This window comes from Triticum aestivum, chromosome 5A (assembly GCF_018294505.1).
Source record: "Triticum aestivum cultivar Chinese Spring chromosome 5A, IWGSC CS RefSeq v2.1, whole genome shotgun sequence".
Classification (NCBI taxonomy): Eukaryota; Viridiplantae; Streptophyta; class Magnoliopsida; order Poales; family Poaceae; genus Triticum; species Triticum aestivum.
Genome location: NC_057806.1, coordinates 646,099,727 through 646,115,925, shown reverse-complemented (window position 1 = coordinate 646,115,925; position 16,199 = coordinate 646,099,727). Strand labels below are relative to the sequence as shown.

Sequence of the window (16,199 nt, the reverse complement as noted above, 5' to 3'; positions counted from 1 at the left end):
TATTTTATGTTAATTTTGGTTAGCTACATGGGCCTAGCTTACAATTGGGCCTTTTTATTTTCTAGCGCACAACATTTTGCAGTCAATTTATTTTTTATTTCCAGTTTTTTTTTCCCAGCTCCAGTTTACAGATGGGTCCCAAATGTCAGATTTTTCACAGCTTATTAATAAGCAATATATATGTATATTTCAAACAGACAGAAGAGAGAAAGCATATGAAAATCTTCAAATAATAGCTAAAATAAGTTTATTACAATATGCTATACAAAACAGAACATGTGAAACTACATACACTCATTCACATCACAACAACCAGTTTCCATACACTCATTCACATCACATCAACCAGTTTAACCATCAAATCTTGCATACCCAGGAACTTCCGCTTATGTGCAAACCTACAGGAAGGGCATCTCTCCAGCATCATCTCTCTCCAGCATTCACTGCTTCGCACTTGGCTTCATGGCTTCACACTCAGAAAAATTAGGACTGGAGCTCCTGTAAAAGAGTGAACATAAAGGAAAAAAATTAGGCTTGGAGCTCCTGAAAAAGAGTGAACGCATAAAGGAAAACAAGTAAGAAAACTATACAGGAAAACAAGTAGAGTGTATTGAGCGTATATATGTTGTCCCTGGAAGGCGGTGAAACCAGATTATCATAAGTCACGGTTTAAACATCAAAACAGATTTACAAGTGAGCATGACTAGAGTTCACAGAAACGATCCAAATCCAAAACTTAGGGGTGGCTGGGAGAATAGAGAGGGGACGCACCGCTCTAGCAGAGGGCGGCGCCGAGGACTGAGTCACCGTCAATGCTTCTGGTGCGCTCCAGTCGCCTACATGTCAGGAGTGTTGTGACTCATGAAGATACATCTATGCACCAAAGCAGTAGTTCATTTACCAAAAGAAAATAACAGTTCAAGCATCATGGTACCAACACCAATTTATCGACAGCTCAGCACCAAAAAAGTAAGTTCAATTGAAAATGCCATACTCTGACCATTTCATCCTCAATACATGTAATGTGTTGTGCACTCTACACATAACAAGCAGGCTACTAGAAATTACTACAAGGAGAACACACCTCATATACAGAATTCACACTTGACAATTACAATAGGCACTCCACATATATGGAGAGGTGTTTAAAAATAAAACTCAGGATTTAGGCATGCACTGGGCATGTATGGATACTAATTGCTCAACTACACGAGGGTAGCCAGTTCGCTATCACATACAGAAAAGCATCATTCAGATCAACACCATAACAGAGATTGCTAAACCTCAACAGTGGCATACTTATATACAAACAGAGATGATAGCGACACTGTACTACTACTACCTGAAAGATTGGCAGTGAGGCTTACCCATTAGCGAAATAGTCAGATGAGGACACCTCATTGTACTTCATGAGCATGACTGGGGGCCAAACAGGAATATCAAAGCAATTGCATCCAGATTCTATCTTCTATAAATCACAATAAACTCCGGTCACATTGTGTAGTATCAAATATAAGCAACAATGCAGCAGCTGAAACCACTACCCTACTAATTTGTAGAAAACCTCATGATGTAATCAAATATTTAGTTAAGGACTGGGTTATCGATTACAAGCTAAGTAAAATGCAAAGACACTCATATTGTAGTGATGGATCCCAACTCATTTAAATTAGAGTAGTTCGTCATTAGCTCATTCGCATTGCAGAAGTAAAAGCATCTGGCACACACATGATGAAATGAAATGAAAAAAAAGAATGCTTCAGTTTATTTGAAAAAAATGTGTGTGACACAGTTCTTTTGGGTTGAGCTGACCCAGCAAAAACAAAATTCAATTCTGAAGCTCACTCACCATGTGCACATGAGGCTTGGCCATGTCAATGTGTGCTCATGAACATGTGTATGTGAACAGGAACAAGTTAAAAGGGATTCCTTCATATTTTTACCAGGAACAAGATGCGGCAGTGGAGCTTCAAGAAAAATATTTAGGGGCCAAAACTAAGAGGAAAACAGAAATTGTTCACATTGAAGATTGAACACATATGTCATTCTGGCATATCCTTGAAGGAACAATTCTCATAACAGGAACACAACAGAGGGCTGTTGATTTTGATGACAACTAAATCAGAGCACTACTAATGCTATTCTGTTATAATTCAAACGGTACATAAAACTAACCACCAATCCAGTGCAAAAAATTGCATGTACAGATCAAAAAATGTATCATCTATTCAGCTGTGAATGTACAGGTTTGTGTTTTAAGAAAATAGTGTATATATAGATCCAACCCAAATAAACTTTAAACAATTTTGTTATTTCTTGTGAATTTACAATACTTCTAGATGCTTTTTGCAGAAAACCACTTGGCCTCTTGAGAACAAATGACAGGGTGAAACAAAAGATTTATCCATCATGCTGATATTATCAGCCATGGAGTAAGTATCCTACAAGCAGCAGATAGTGAACCTAGGCGCACAGAAGCTTGAACTGAAGTTAACATAAAAAAGAATCTGACCATACTAAACACAAACTGACCATGGGTTTTGCTGGAAGCCTGAATTACTAGCCATTTCAAAATTTATGTTTATGATATCTTTATATGTATGCCTTTGGCTCAATGGTTTTCAAAACCATCCGAACTGACGTGGCTGGTAAGTACCCCGTTCAGTTTCTTTCATCACAGTTTTATTTTGTATAATCTTCTTGACACTGTCCATTCAGTGTAATTTTCACTGAATCTTCTCGTTCCTTTCTTGGGCCAGAGTCTTTTATTTGTTTCTGACTGCAGCTGTGCACACCAATAGAATTATAACTTATATTCGCATGCATTCCAGGTACAACTGATAAATCAATACACCCCTTGATGTGATCTTGTACCAAAAACAGCAAGGCTTTCTGTTAGCACCATCAGTCTGCTATAAGAGCAAAGCAGTGCTTCACACCTTTCTTTTGTTTATGTCATCAAGAAAATGACATAGTTTGACAAAGAGAATCCTACTTGCGCATTTATTTAATTAAATCTACTGGTTCACTGCAATCTGATAAAACGAACAATCCATCTGACAGATAGTGAACCGGGCGCCCCAACAGGAACGCCTTGCGTGCCGTTTAGCACCAGGACAGTACAAGATATTAACACATCTGGTGTGGTCAAACTGACCGAAAATTCCTCTAGACGCCCTCAATCAAATTCCAGCGGCCAGATGACGCCGCTAAAGCTGGCCAAATCTATAGCAGGATTCTAGTTTCCCGGGAGGGGAAAGGACGGGGCGGTGGGGAAGCGAATGAGCTGGTACCTGGAGAGGATATGGGCGTCGAGATCCCTGCGGATGTTGAAGACGGATCCGTAGATGGCCTCGGTCCCGAACTTCTTCTTCTCGTCCCAGAACTTGGCCTCCTGCACCCAAAAAGAAAAAAAACTCGGATTCAGCGCGTGCTAGGGTTTGGGGGACGAACGGGGGTGGATCGGGGAGGGGGGAGGGTTTACCTTGTGGATGGTGGCCTGGACGGGGTGCGCCGGCGCGAGGTTGTCGTGGACACTGTCGTTGGCACCGAAGCGGAGGACGTCGTGGGTCTCGCCCAGCTCCTTCTTCGTCATCGGGCCGCTGTCGCTCGCCATCGCCGCTGCTAAGCCTCTGTTTTTTTCCTCTCTCGCTGCTCTCTCTGATGTCTTTGGGGTCGTGGTTTCTTTCTTTGTGAAGAAGCAAGGGAGGAGCAGGCTGGGGCTGGGCGAGATGAGGTGGCGAGGGGAGAGGGAGAGGGGAGGCGAGGGGAGAGGGAGAGGGTGGTGGATCTGGATCTGGAGAGGGGTTGGGAGACGACGCTAGGGTTCGTGTGCGGGAGGGAGTTTCCTTATTTTCAGACAAAGAGGGGGGTGAGGGAGAAAGGGCTGTCGTCGGATCTGGATCTGGAGAGGAGCATCCGACGGCGCTGAAGGCACGATCCGCGTGACATGCTCATGGACCAATTAGAGCCCAGTACACATTATGACCATCTAAGTTGGTCTTAATCAATTAAAAATAAGATGTCGACTCATATAAATAGTTTTACGATATCAGAATTCAAAAAAATAAAAACATTCTCATTGTGTCAGCAAATGTGACCTAGTTTTTTAGGAAAACTAACAAACTTGGAATTGGAATAAGACAAATATCTTTAAAAAGTGTTATGAGAAATGAGTTTTTAGGGGAAAAAATCATTTTCTATTTTTGGAATGACAAAATTCTTTTTTTATGAAGAATCTACCAAATATTTCTTTCAAAATGGCACCACACCATTTTCCAAAACTATAAGACAACATTTTATGTACAGTTGACCAAATCTTAAAATGTAAAATGATTTTGATTCACCTCTCATCAAAAAGACAATTTATGTTTCAAAAAAGAATCCATGAGCATTCCTTTTTTCTACTTTTTCACATGAAAAATTCAAAAAATGATCTCATATTGCGTAAAAGGGTGCATTTTGGAATAGCAAACAATGTTGTCTAAGGAAGTTTTCATTTTCTTTGGACGAAAAAATCATTTTCCATTTTTTGAGTGCCCAAAATGAGGTTTTTTTAAGGACCTACCAAATAATTGTTGCAAAATTGGACCAAATCAATTTTATAAAATACTAGGTCATGTTTAGTGCACAATTGACCAAATGGTTGGCTGTAAAAAGTTTTGATCCACCTATGGTGAAAAAGACAAACTTCCGCCGATTCAGTAGGAAGTGGGTCAAATTTGAATTGTAGCTGCCTTGTAGTTTGCTCTTTATTTTTTTCCAAAAATCATTTCTAGGTACATAAGTATCTATTTAATCATAGAAACACCAAAAAAATTTCAAGATTCAACCACTAGCTAGGAACGATCATTCCCGCCGTTTTGACCGCATTTTGAAATAGGCATAAAAAATTCAAAAAATTCAAAAAAATTGGAAAACCTTCGCATTGTGTCATTATATATGACCAAGTTACCAGAAAAAATAATAAACTTGTAATACATCAATTCTTTTAAAAAAGTGTTATCAGAAATGAGCTATCATGCGTGAAGATTCATGGCTTTCAAGCCAAATGATCAATCCTATGGCCACATTCATGGCATAGTTTGTTCAAATGATATCATATTGTGCACAAGGGCACATATTGGAATGGCAAACAATGTTGCCTAAGGAAGTTTTCATTTTCTTTGGACGAAAAAACCATTTTCCATTTTTGAGTGCCCGAAAGGAGGGTTTTTTGTGAAGGGCCTCCCAAATAATTGTTGCAAAATTGGACCAAATCATTTTTATAAAATACCAGGCCATATTTAATGCACAATTAACCAACTGGTTGGGTGTAAAAAGTTTTGATCCACCTCTCGTGAAAAAGACAAATTTCCGCCGATTCAGTTGAAAGCGGGTCAAATTTGAACTGCAGCTGCCTCATAGTTTGCTATTTATTTTTTCCAAAAATCATTTCTAGTTACATAAGTACCTATTTAATCATAAATACATGGTTTGGTGGTGATACGTCAAGGTTTGGTCGGTGGCCGAGGGCCCCAACTCTAGAGCGCGTAAACTCGCATGCCCGTCGCGTGGTCACCGCGTGACCGTGGCATTGCCATGTGTTCTGGGCGGCCTACGCATGTCTAGTGGGTTGGGCACTCCCTGAAGGAAATATGCCCTAGAGGCAATAATAAAGTTATTATTTATTTCCTTATTTCATGATAAATGTTTATTATTCATGCTAGAATTGTATTAACCGGAAGCATGATACATGTGTGAATACATAGACAAACAGAGTGTCACTAGTATGCCTCTACTTGACTAGCTCGTTGATCAAAGATGGTTATGTTTCCTAGCCATATACATGAGTTGTCATTCTATTAACGGGATCACACCATTAGGAGAATGATGTGATTGACTTGACCCATTCCGTTAGCTTAGCACTCGATCGTTTAGTATGTTGCTATTGCTTTCTTCATGACTTATACATGTTCCTATGACTATGATATTATGAAACTCCCGTTTACCGGAGGAACACTTTGTGTGCTACCAAATGTCACAACGTAACTGGGTGATTATAAAGGTGCTCTACAAGTGTCTCCAAAGGTACATGTTGGGTTGGCGTATTTCGAGTTTAGGATTTGTCACTCCGATTGTCGGAGAGGTATCTCTGGGCCCTCTCGGTAATGCACATCACTTAAGCCTTGCAAGCAATGCAACTAATGAGTTAGTTGCGAGATGATGTATTACGGAACGAGTAAAGAGACTTGCCGGTAACGAGATTGAACTAGGTATTAAGATACCGATGATCGAATCTCGGGCAAGTAACATACCGATGACAAAGGGAACAACGTATGTTGTTATGCGGTTTAACCGATAAAGATCTTCGTAGAATATGTGGGAGCCAATATGAGCATCCAGGTTCCGCTATTGGTTATTGACCGGAGACGTGTCTCGGTCATGTCTACATTGTTCTCGAACCCGTAGGGTCCGCACACTTAAAGTTTCGATGATAGTTATATTATGAGTTTATGAGTTTTGATGTATCAAAGGAGTTCGGAGTCCCGGATGAGATCGGGAACATGACGAGGAGTCTCGAAATGGTCGAGACGTAAAGATCAATATATTGGACGACTATATTCGGACATCGGAAAGGTTCCGAGTGATTCGGGTATTTATCGGAGTACCAGAGAGTTATGGGAATTCACCGGGGAGTATATGGGCCTTATTGGGCCATACGGGAATAGAGGAGAGAGGCCAAAAGGAAGGAGGCGCGCGGCCCCCCTCTGGTCCGAATTGGACAAGGGGTGCAGCCCCCTTTTCCTTCTTCCTCTCCTCCTCTTTCCTTCTCACCTACTCCAACAAGGAAAGGAGGAGTCCTACTCCCGGTGGGAGTAGGACTCCCCCCTTGGTGCGCCCTCCTCCTAGGCCGGTCGCCTCCCCCCTTGCTCCTTTATATATGGGGGCAGGGGGCACCCCATGGAGACAATAGTTGATCATTGATCTCTTAGCCGTGTGCGGTGCCCCCCTCCACCATAGTCCTTGATAAATTGTAGTGGTGCTTAGGCGAAGCCCTGAGACAATAGAACATCAAGATCGTCACCACGCCGTCGTGCTGACAGAACTCTTCCCCGGCATTCTGCTGGATCGGAGTGCGGGGATCGTCATCGAGCTGAACGTGTGCTAAAACTCGGAGGTGCCGTAGTTTTGGTGCTTGATTGGTCGGGCCGTGAAGACGTACGACTACATCAACCGCGTTGTGCTAACGCTTCGGCTTTCGGTCTATGAGGGTACATGGACAACACTCTCCCCTCTCGTTGCTATGCATCACCATGATCTTGCGTGTGCGTAGGAAATTTTTGAAATTAGTACGTTACCCAACAGTGGCATCCGAGCCTAGGTTTTATGCGTTGATGTTGTGCACGAGTAGAACACAAGTGAGTTTTGGGCGATATAAGTCATACTGCTTACCAGCATGTCATACTTTGGTTCGACGGTATTGTTGGATGAAGTGGCCCGGACCGACATTACGCGTACGCTTACGCGAGACTAGTTCTACCGACGTGCTTTGCACACAGGTGGCTGGCGGGTGTCAGTTTCTCCAACTTTAGTTGAACCAAGTGTGGCTACGCCCGGTCCTTACAAAGGTTAAAACAGCACCAACTTGACAAACTATCATTGTGGTTTTGATGCCTAGGTAAGAACGGTTCTTGCTTAAGCCCGTAGCAGCCACGTAAAACTTGCAACAACAAAGTAGAGGACGTCTAACTTGTTTTTGCAGGGCATGTTGTGATGTGATATGGTCAAGACATGATGCTAAATTTTATTGTATGAGATGATCATGTTTTGTAACCGAGTTATCGACAACTGGCAGGAGCCATATGGTTGTCGCTTTATTGTATGCAATGCAATTGCGCTGTAATGCTTTACTTTATCACTAAGCGGTAGCGATAGTCGTGGATGCATAAGATTGGCGAGATGACAACGATGCTACGATGGTGATCAAGGTGTCGCGCCGGTGACGATGGTGATCATGATGGTGCTTCGGAGATGGAGATCACAAGCACAAGATGATGATGGCCATATCATATCACTTATATTGATTGCATGTGATGTTTATCTTTTATGCATCTTATCTTGCTTTGATTGACGGTAGCATTATAAGATGATCTCTCACTAAATTTCAAGATAAAAGTGTTCTCCCTGAGTATGCACCGTTGCCAAAGTTCGTCGTGCCCAGACACCACGTGATGATCGGGTGTGATAAGCTCTACGTCCATCTACAATGGGCGCAAGCCAGTTTTGCACACGCAGAATACTCAGGTTAAACTTGACGAGCCTAGCATATGCAGATATGGCCTCGAAACACTGAGACCGAAAGGTCGAGCGTGAATCATATAGTAGATATGATCAACATATTGATGTTCACCATTGAAAGCTACTCCATTTCACATGATGATCGGTTATGGTTTAGTTGATTTGGATCACGTGATCACTTAGAAGATTAGAGGGATGTCTTTCTAAGTGGGAGTTCTTAAGTAATATGATTAATTGAACTTTCATTTATCATGAACTTAGTCCTGGTAGTATTAGCATATCTATGTTGTAGATCAATAGCTCGTGATGTTGCTCCCCATTTAATATTTATATGTTCCTAGAGAAAACTAAGTTGAAAAATGTTAGTAGCAATGATGCGGATTGGATCCGTGATCTGAGGATTATCCTCATTGCTGCACAGAAGAATTATGTCCTTGATGCACCGCTAGCTGACAGACCTATTGCAGGAGCAGATGCAAACATTCTGAATGTTTGGCTAGCTCAATATGATGACTACTTGATAGTTTAGTGCACCATGCTTGACGGCTTAGAATCGGGACTTCAAAGACATTTTGAACGTCATGGAACATATGAGATGTTCCAGGAGTTGAAGTTAATATTTCAAGCAAATACCCGAATTGAGAGATATGAAGTCTCCAACAAAAGTTCTATAGCTAAAAGATGGAGGAGAATAGCTCAAGCAGTGAGCATGTGCTCAGATTGTCTGGGTACTACAATCGCTTGAATCAAGTGGGAGTTAATCTTCCAGATAAAATAGTAATTGATAGAATTCTCTAGTCACCATCACCAAGTTAGTAGAACTTCGTGATGAACTATAGTATCCAAGGGATGACGAAAATGATTCCCGAGCTTTTCATGATGATGAAATCGACATAGGTAGAAATCAAGAAAAGCATCGAGTGTTGATGGTTGACAAGACCACTAGTTTCAAGAAAAGGGCAAAGGGAAGAAGGGGAACTTCAAGAAGAACGGCAAGCAAGTTGCTACTCAATTGAAGAAGCCCAAGTCCGTACCTAAGCCTGAGACTAAGTGCTTCTACTACAAAGGGACTGGTCACTGCAAGCGGAACTGCCCCAAGTATTTAGCGAATAAGAAGGATGGCAAAGTGAACAATGCTATATTTGATATACATGTAATTGATGTGTACTTTACTAGTGTTTATAGCAACCCCTCGGTATTTGATACTGGTTCAGTTGCTAAGAGTAGTAACTCGAAACGGGAGTTGCAGAATGAACAGAGACTAGTTAAGGGTGAAGTGATGATGTGTGATGGAAGTGGTTCCAAGATTGATATGATCATCATCGCACACTCTCTATACTTTCGGGATTAGTGTTAAACCTAAATAAATGTTATTTGGTGTTTGTGTTGAGCATGAATATGATTTGATCATGTTTATTGCAAAACGGTTATTCATTTAAGTTAGAGCATAATTGTTGTTCTGTTTACATGAATAAAACCTTCTATGGTCATACACCCAATGAAAATGGTTCGTTGGATCTCGATCGTAGTGATACACATATTCATAATATTGAAGCCAAAAGATGCAAAGTTTATAATGATAGTGCAACTTATTTGTGGCACTGCCATTTAGGTCATATTAGTGTAAATCACATGAAGAAACTCCATGCTGATGGGATTTTGGAATCACTTGATTATGAATCACTTGATGCTTGCGAACCATGCCGCAAGATGACTAAAACTCCGTTCTATGGAACAATGGAGCAAGCAACTGGCTTATTGGAAATAATACATACTGATGTATGCGTTCTGATGAGTGTTAAGGCTCGCGGCGGGTATCGTTATTTTCTGACCTTCACAGATGATTTGAGCAGATATGGGTATATCTACTTGATGAAACATAAATCTGAAACATTTGAACAGTTCAAAGAATTTCAGAGTGAAGTGGAAAATCATCGTGACAAGAAAATAAGGTTTCTATGATCTGATCGCGGAGACGAATATTTGAGTTACGAGTTTGGTCTTTAATTAAAACAATGTGGAATAGTTTCACAAAATCATGCCACTTGGAACACCACAGCATAATGGTGTGTTCGAACGTCATAACCGTACTATTATTGGATATAGTGCAATCTATGATGTTTCTTACCGATTAATCACTATAGTTTTGGGGTTATGCATTAGAGACAGCTGCATTCACGTTAAAAAGGGCACCATCTAAATCCGTTGAGGCGACACTGTATGAACTGTGGTTTGGCAAGAAACCAAAGTTGTCATTCCTTAAAGTTTGAGGTTGCAATGCTTATGTGGAAAAGTTTCAACCTGATAAGCTCAAACCCAAATCGTAGAAGTGTGTCTTCATAGGATACCCAAAATAAAATGTTGGGTACACCTTCTATCACAGATCCAAAGGCAAGTTATTCACTGTTGAGAATGGATCCTTTCTAGAGAAGGAGTTTCTCTCGAAAGAAGTGAGTGGGAGGAAAGTAGAACTTGATGAGGTAACTGTACCTGCTCCCTTATTGGAAAGTAGTTCATCACAGAAATCTGTTTCTGTGACTCCTACACCAATTAGTGAGGAAGCTAATGATGATGATCATGTAACTTCAGATCAAATTACTACCGAACCTTGTAGGTAAACCAGAGTGAGATACGCACCAGAGTGGTACGGTAATCATGTTCTGGAGGTCATGTTACTTGACCATGATGAACCTACGAACTATGAGGAAGCGATGGTGAGCCCAGATTCCGCAAAATGGCTTGAGGCCATGAAATCTGAGATGAGATCCATGTATGAGAACAAAGTATGGACTTTGATTGACTTACCCAATGATCGGCAAGCAATTGAGAATAAATGGATCTTCAAGAAGAAGACTGACGCTGACGGTAATGTTACTTTCTACAAAGCTCGACTTGTTGCAAAAGGTTTTTGACAAGTTCAAGGGATTGACTACGATGAGACCTTCTCGCCCGTAGCGATGCTTAAGTCTGTCCGAATCATGTTAGCAATTGCCGCATTTTATGATTATGAAATTTGGCAAATGGATGTTAAAAATGCATTCCTGAATGGATTTCTGGAAGAAGAGTTGTATATGATGCAGCCAGAAGGTTTTGTCAATCCAAAGGGAACTAACAAAGTGTGCAAGCTCCAGCGATCCATTTATGGACTGGTGCAAGCATCTCGGAGTTGGAATAAACGCTTTGATAGTGTGATCAAAGCATTTGGTTTTGTACAGACTTTTGGAGAAGCCTGTATTTACAAGAAAGTGAGTGGGAGCTCTGTAGCATTTCTAATATTATATGTGGATGACATATTATTGATTGGAAATGATATAGAATTTCTGGATAGCATAAAGGGATATTTGAATAAGAGTTTTTCAAAGAAAGACCTCGGTGAAGCTGCTTACATATTGAGCATCAAGATCTATAGAGATAGATCAAGACGCTTGATAAGTTTTTCAATGAGTACATACCTTGACAAGATTTTGAAGTAGTTCAAAATGGAACAGACAAAGAAGGAGTTCTTGCCTGTGTTACAAGGTGTGAAGTTGAGTAAGACTCAAAACCCGACCACGGCAGAAGATAGAGAGAGAATGAAAGTCATTCCCTATGCCTCAGCCATAGGTTCTATAAAGTATGCCATGCTGTGTACCAGACCTATTGCATACCCTGCCCTGAGTTTGGCAAGGGAGTACAATAGTGATCTAGGAGTAGATCACTGGACATTGGTCAAAATTATCCTTAGTGGAATAAGGATATGTTTCTCGATTATGGAGGTGACAAAAGGTTTGTCGTAAAGGGTTATGTCAATGCAAGTTTTGACACTGATCCAGATGACTCAAAGTCTCAATCTGGATACATATTGAAAGTGGGAGCAATTAGCTAGTGTAGCTCCGTGCAAAGCATTATAGACATAGAAATTTGCAAAATACTTACGGATCTAAATGTGACAGACCCGTTGACTAAAATTATCTCACAAGCAAACAATGATCACACCTTAGTACTCTTTGGGTGTTAATCACATAGAGATGTGAACTAGATTACTGACTCTAGTAAAACCTTTGGGTGTTGGTTACATGTCGATGTGAACTATGGGTGTTAACCACATAAAGATGTGAACTATTGATGTTAAATCACATGGCGATGTGAACTAGATTATTGACTCTAGTGCAAGTGGGAGATTGAAGGAAATATGCCCTAGAGGCAATAATAAAGTTATTATTTATTTCCTTATTTCATGATAAATGTGTATTATTCATGCTAGAATTGTATTAACCGGAAACATGATACATGTGTGAATACATAGACAAACAGAGTGTCACTAGTATGCCTCTACTTGACTAGGTCGTTGATCAAAGATGGTTATGTTTCCTAGCCATAGACATGAGTTGTCATTTGATTAACGGGATCACATCATTAGGAGAATGATGTGGTTGACTTGACCCATTCCGTTAGCTTAGCACTCGATCGTTTAGTATGTTGCTATTGCTTTCTTCATGACTTATACATGTTCCTATGACTATGAGATTATGCAACTCCCGTTTACCGGAGGAACACTTTGTGTGCTACCAAACGTAACAACGTAACAGGGTGATTATAAAGGTGCTCTACAGGTGTCACCAAAGGTACATGTTGGGTTGGCGTATTTCGAGATTAGGATTTGTCACTCCGATTGTCAGAGAGGTATCTCTGGGCCCTCTCGGTAATGCACATCACTTAAGCCTTGCAAGCAATGCAACTAATGAGTTAGTTGTGAGATGATGTATTACGGAACGAGTAAAGAGACTTGCCAGTAACGAGATTGAACTAGGTATTAAGATACCGACGATCGAATCTCGGGCAAGTAACTCACCGATGACAAAGGGAACAACATATGTTGTTATGCGGTTTGACCGATAAAGATCTTCGTAGAATATGTGGGAGCCAATATGAGCATCCAAGTTCCGCTATTGGTTATTGACCGGAGACGTGTCTCGGTCATGTCTACATTATTCTTGAACACGTAGGGTTCGCACGCTTAAAGTTTCGATGACAGTTATATTATGAGTTTATGAGTTTTGATGTACCGAGGGAGTTCGGAGTCCCGGATGAGATCGGGAACATGACGAGGAGTCTAGAAATGGTCGAGACTTAAAGATCGATATATTGGACGACTACATCAACCGTGTTGTGCTAACGCTTCCGCTTTCGGTCTACGAGGGTACGTGGACAACACTCTCCATTCTCATTGCTATGCGTCACCATGATCTTGCGTGTGCGTAGGAAATTTTTGAAATTACTACGTTACCCAACACTCCCCAGGTAGGTGCTAGGAAGAAAATGACAACATAAGATTCTCACGAGGAGACCGATAGATGCTCAAACATGAATTAGCAGCCAAGTGTTTGATTAGCGGTACGGGAAATGTACATGGCTAATGGGCCTGAGTTTTGGCTGAGGATGATCAGTTACTAAGAAGAACGTCTTCACAAATTTTTAGCTCAAAAGGAGGAGCCTAGGTGGTACTTGCTTTGCAAAGTACCACACTGGACATAAATACGAATGTTGAAGCTAGGCTCAAAATAATAAATGGATTGAGCTGGCATTTGGTGTAGGATGGTTATTTGGGCATAGGAAAGCACTGTAGAAAATGGATACTATTTGGACATGCCAAAGTGGTACTTCCTTCACAAAGTGCTTCTCTGAACAAAAGAAGAAAATGAATATTGTTGAATTATTTTTGAACTAGGCAAGGAAGGTTTTTGACATATTTGATGAAGATATGATCCAAACAATTTATGAGATTTTTGGGGGAATTTTTGGAATAACAGAAATATAGGTTGCTTCACAACCTAGGGCAAAAATTGACACATGGACATGACACATAGGCAAAACTGATGAGATGGCACCTAGCCATCGCAACCCACCACAATTTACAAGGCTATGACCATCTATATGGGTCGTTAACAACTAGAAATAAGGCAGCAGACTAGCGATGTTTGCTTTATGACCATTTCGTGTAAGGAAATTACGACCTTTCTGACCAAAATGGTCGCAATGGTTTAGGGTTTGGAGCCCCCCGAACAGCTTTTGACTAATTGGTCTCAAATGGTCATAGATCTATGACCAATTCTTCCAGGGTCACTGACAGAAGGTCACTAGTTGACATATTTCTTGTAGTGGAAGATTTTATTCCGTTTGGACTCCGTTTGATATTCCGTTTCTTCGAAACACTGAAATAGGCAAAAAAAACAGCAATTCTGGGCTGGGCCTCTGCTTAATAAGTTAGTCCCAAAAATAATACAAAAATAATAAAATAAAGTCCAAAACAGCAGATAATATAGCATGGAGCAATCAAAAATTATAGATACGTTGGAGACGTATCAAGCATCCCCAAGCTTAATTCCTGCTCGTCCTCGAGTAGGTAAATGATAAAAAGAGAATTTTTGATGCGGAGTGCTACTTGGCATAATTTCAATGCAAATCTTCTTAATTGTGGTATGAATATTCAGATTAGAAAGATTCAAGACAAAAGTTTATATTGACATAAAAAATAATAATACTTCAAGCATACTAACAAAGCAATTATGTCTTCTCAAAATAACATGGCCAAAGAAAGTTATCCCTACAAAATCATATAGTCTGGTTATGCTCAATCTTCACCACACAAAGTATTTAAATCATGCACAACCCCGATGACAAGCCAAGCAATTGTTTCATACTCTAACTTTTCAAAACTTTTTCAATCTTCACGCAATACATGAGCGTGAGCCATGGATATAGCACTATAGGTGGAATAGAATGGTGGTTGTGGAGAAGACAAAAAGGAGGGGAAGATAGTCTCACATCAACTAGGCGTATCAACGGGCTATGGGGATGCCCATCAATAGATATCAATGTGAGTGAGTAGGGATTGCCATGCAACGGATGCACTAGAGCTATAAGTATATGAAAGCTCAAAAAGAAACTAAGTGGGTGTGCATCCAACTTGCTTGCTCATGAAGACCTAGGGAAATTTGAGGAAGCCCATCATTGGAATATACAAGCCAAGTTCTATAATGTAAAATTCCCACTAGTATATAAAAGTGACAACATATGAGACTCTCTATATGAAGAACATGGTGCTACTTTGAAGCACAAGTGTGGTAAGAGGATAGTAACATTGTCCCTTCTCTTTTTTTCATTTGGGCCTTTTCTCCCCTTTTTTTATGGCCTCTTTTTATTTGGGCTTCTTTGGCCTCTTCTATTTATTTTTTGTCCGGAGTCTCATCCCAGCTTATGGGGGAATCATAGTCTCCATCATTCTTTCCTCACTTGGGACAATGCTCTAATAATGATGATCATCACACTTTTATTTTTCTTATAACTCAACAATTACAACTCGATACTTAGAACAAAATATGACTCTATATGAATGCATCCGGCGGTGTATTGGGATATGCAATATGACAATGATGGAGTGTGTCATGATGAACTAGATGGTGGAAAGTTGCATGGCAATATATCTCGGAATGGCTATGGAAATGCCATAATAGGTAGGTATGGTGGCTGTTTTGAGGAAGGTATATGGTAGGTGTATGATACCGGCGAAAGATACGCGATATTAGAGAGGCTAGCAAAGGTGGAAGGGTGAGAGTGCGTATAATCCATGGACTCAACATTAGTCATAAATAACTCATATACTTATTGCAAAAATCTAGAAGTTATCAAAGCAAAGTATTACGCGCATGCTCCTAGGGGGATAGATTGGTAGGAAAAGACCATCGCTTGTCCCCGACCGCCACTCATAAGGAAGACAATCAATAAATAAATCACGCTCTGACTTCATCACATAACGGTTCACCATACGTGCATGCTACGGGAATCACAAACTTTAACACAAGTATTCTTTAAATTCACAACTACTCAACTAGCACGACTATAATATTATCACCTCCATATCTCAAAACAATTACCATGCT

General features: G+C 40.5%; 1 protein-coding gene across 2 annotated transcripts; it reads right to left on the bottom strand.

Moving 5' to 3' along the window:
* Window positions 1-216: 216 nt before the first annotated feature.
* LOC123105589 (cyclin-B1-2) lies at window positions 217-3,793 on the bottom strand. 2 transcript variants are annotated; one of them, XR_006450940.1, is made up of 4 exons: window positions 3,485-3,774; window positions 3,294-3,394; window positions 772-873; window positions 217-498 (listed from the first exon to the last, which is right to left on the bottom strand). XR_006450940.1 is itself a non-coding variant. In XM_044527678.1 (4 exons), exons 1-3 carry the CDS (start codon window positions 3,614-3,616, stop codon window positions 776-778), a joined length of 294 nt encoding a protein of 97 aa, XP_044383613.1. In that variant the 5' UTR covers window positions 3,617-3,793; the 3' UTR covers window positions 217-498; window positions 772-775. The 2 variants fall into 2 exon arrangements, 1 of the variants encoding a protein (XP_044383613.1); XM_044527678.1 differs by having other exon boundaries at window positions 772-836; window positions 3,485-3,793.
* Between the last annotated feature and the right edge of the window lie 12,406 nt (window positions 3,794-16,199).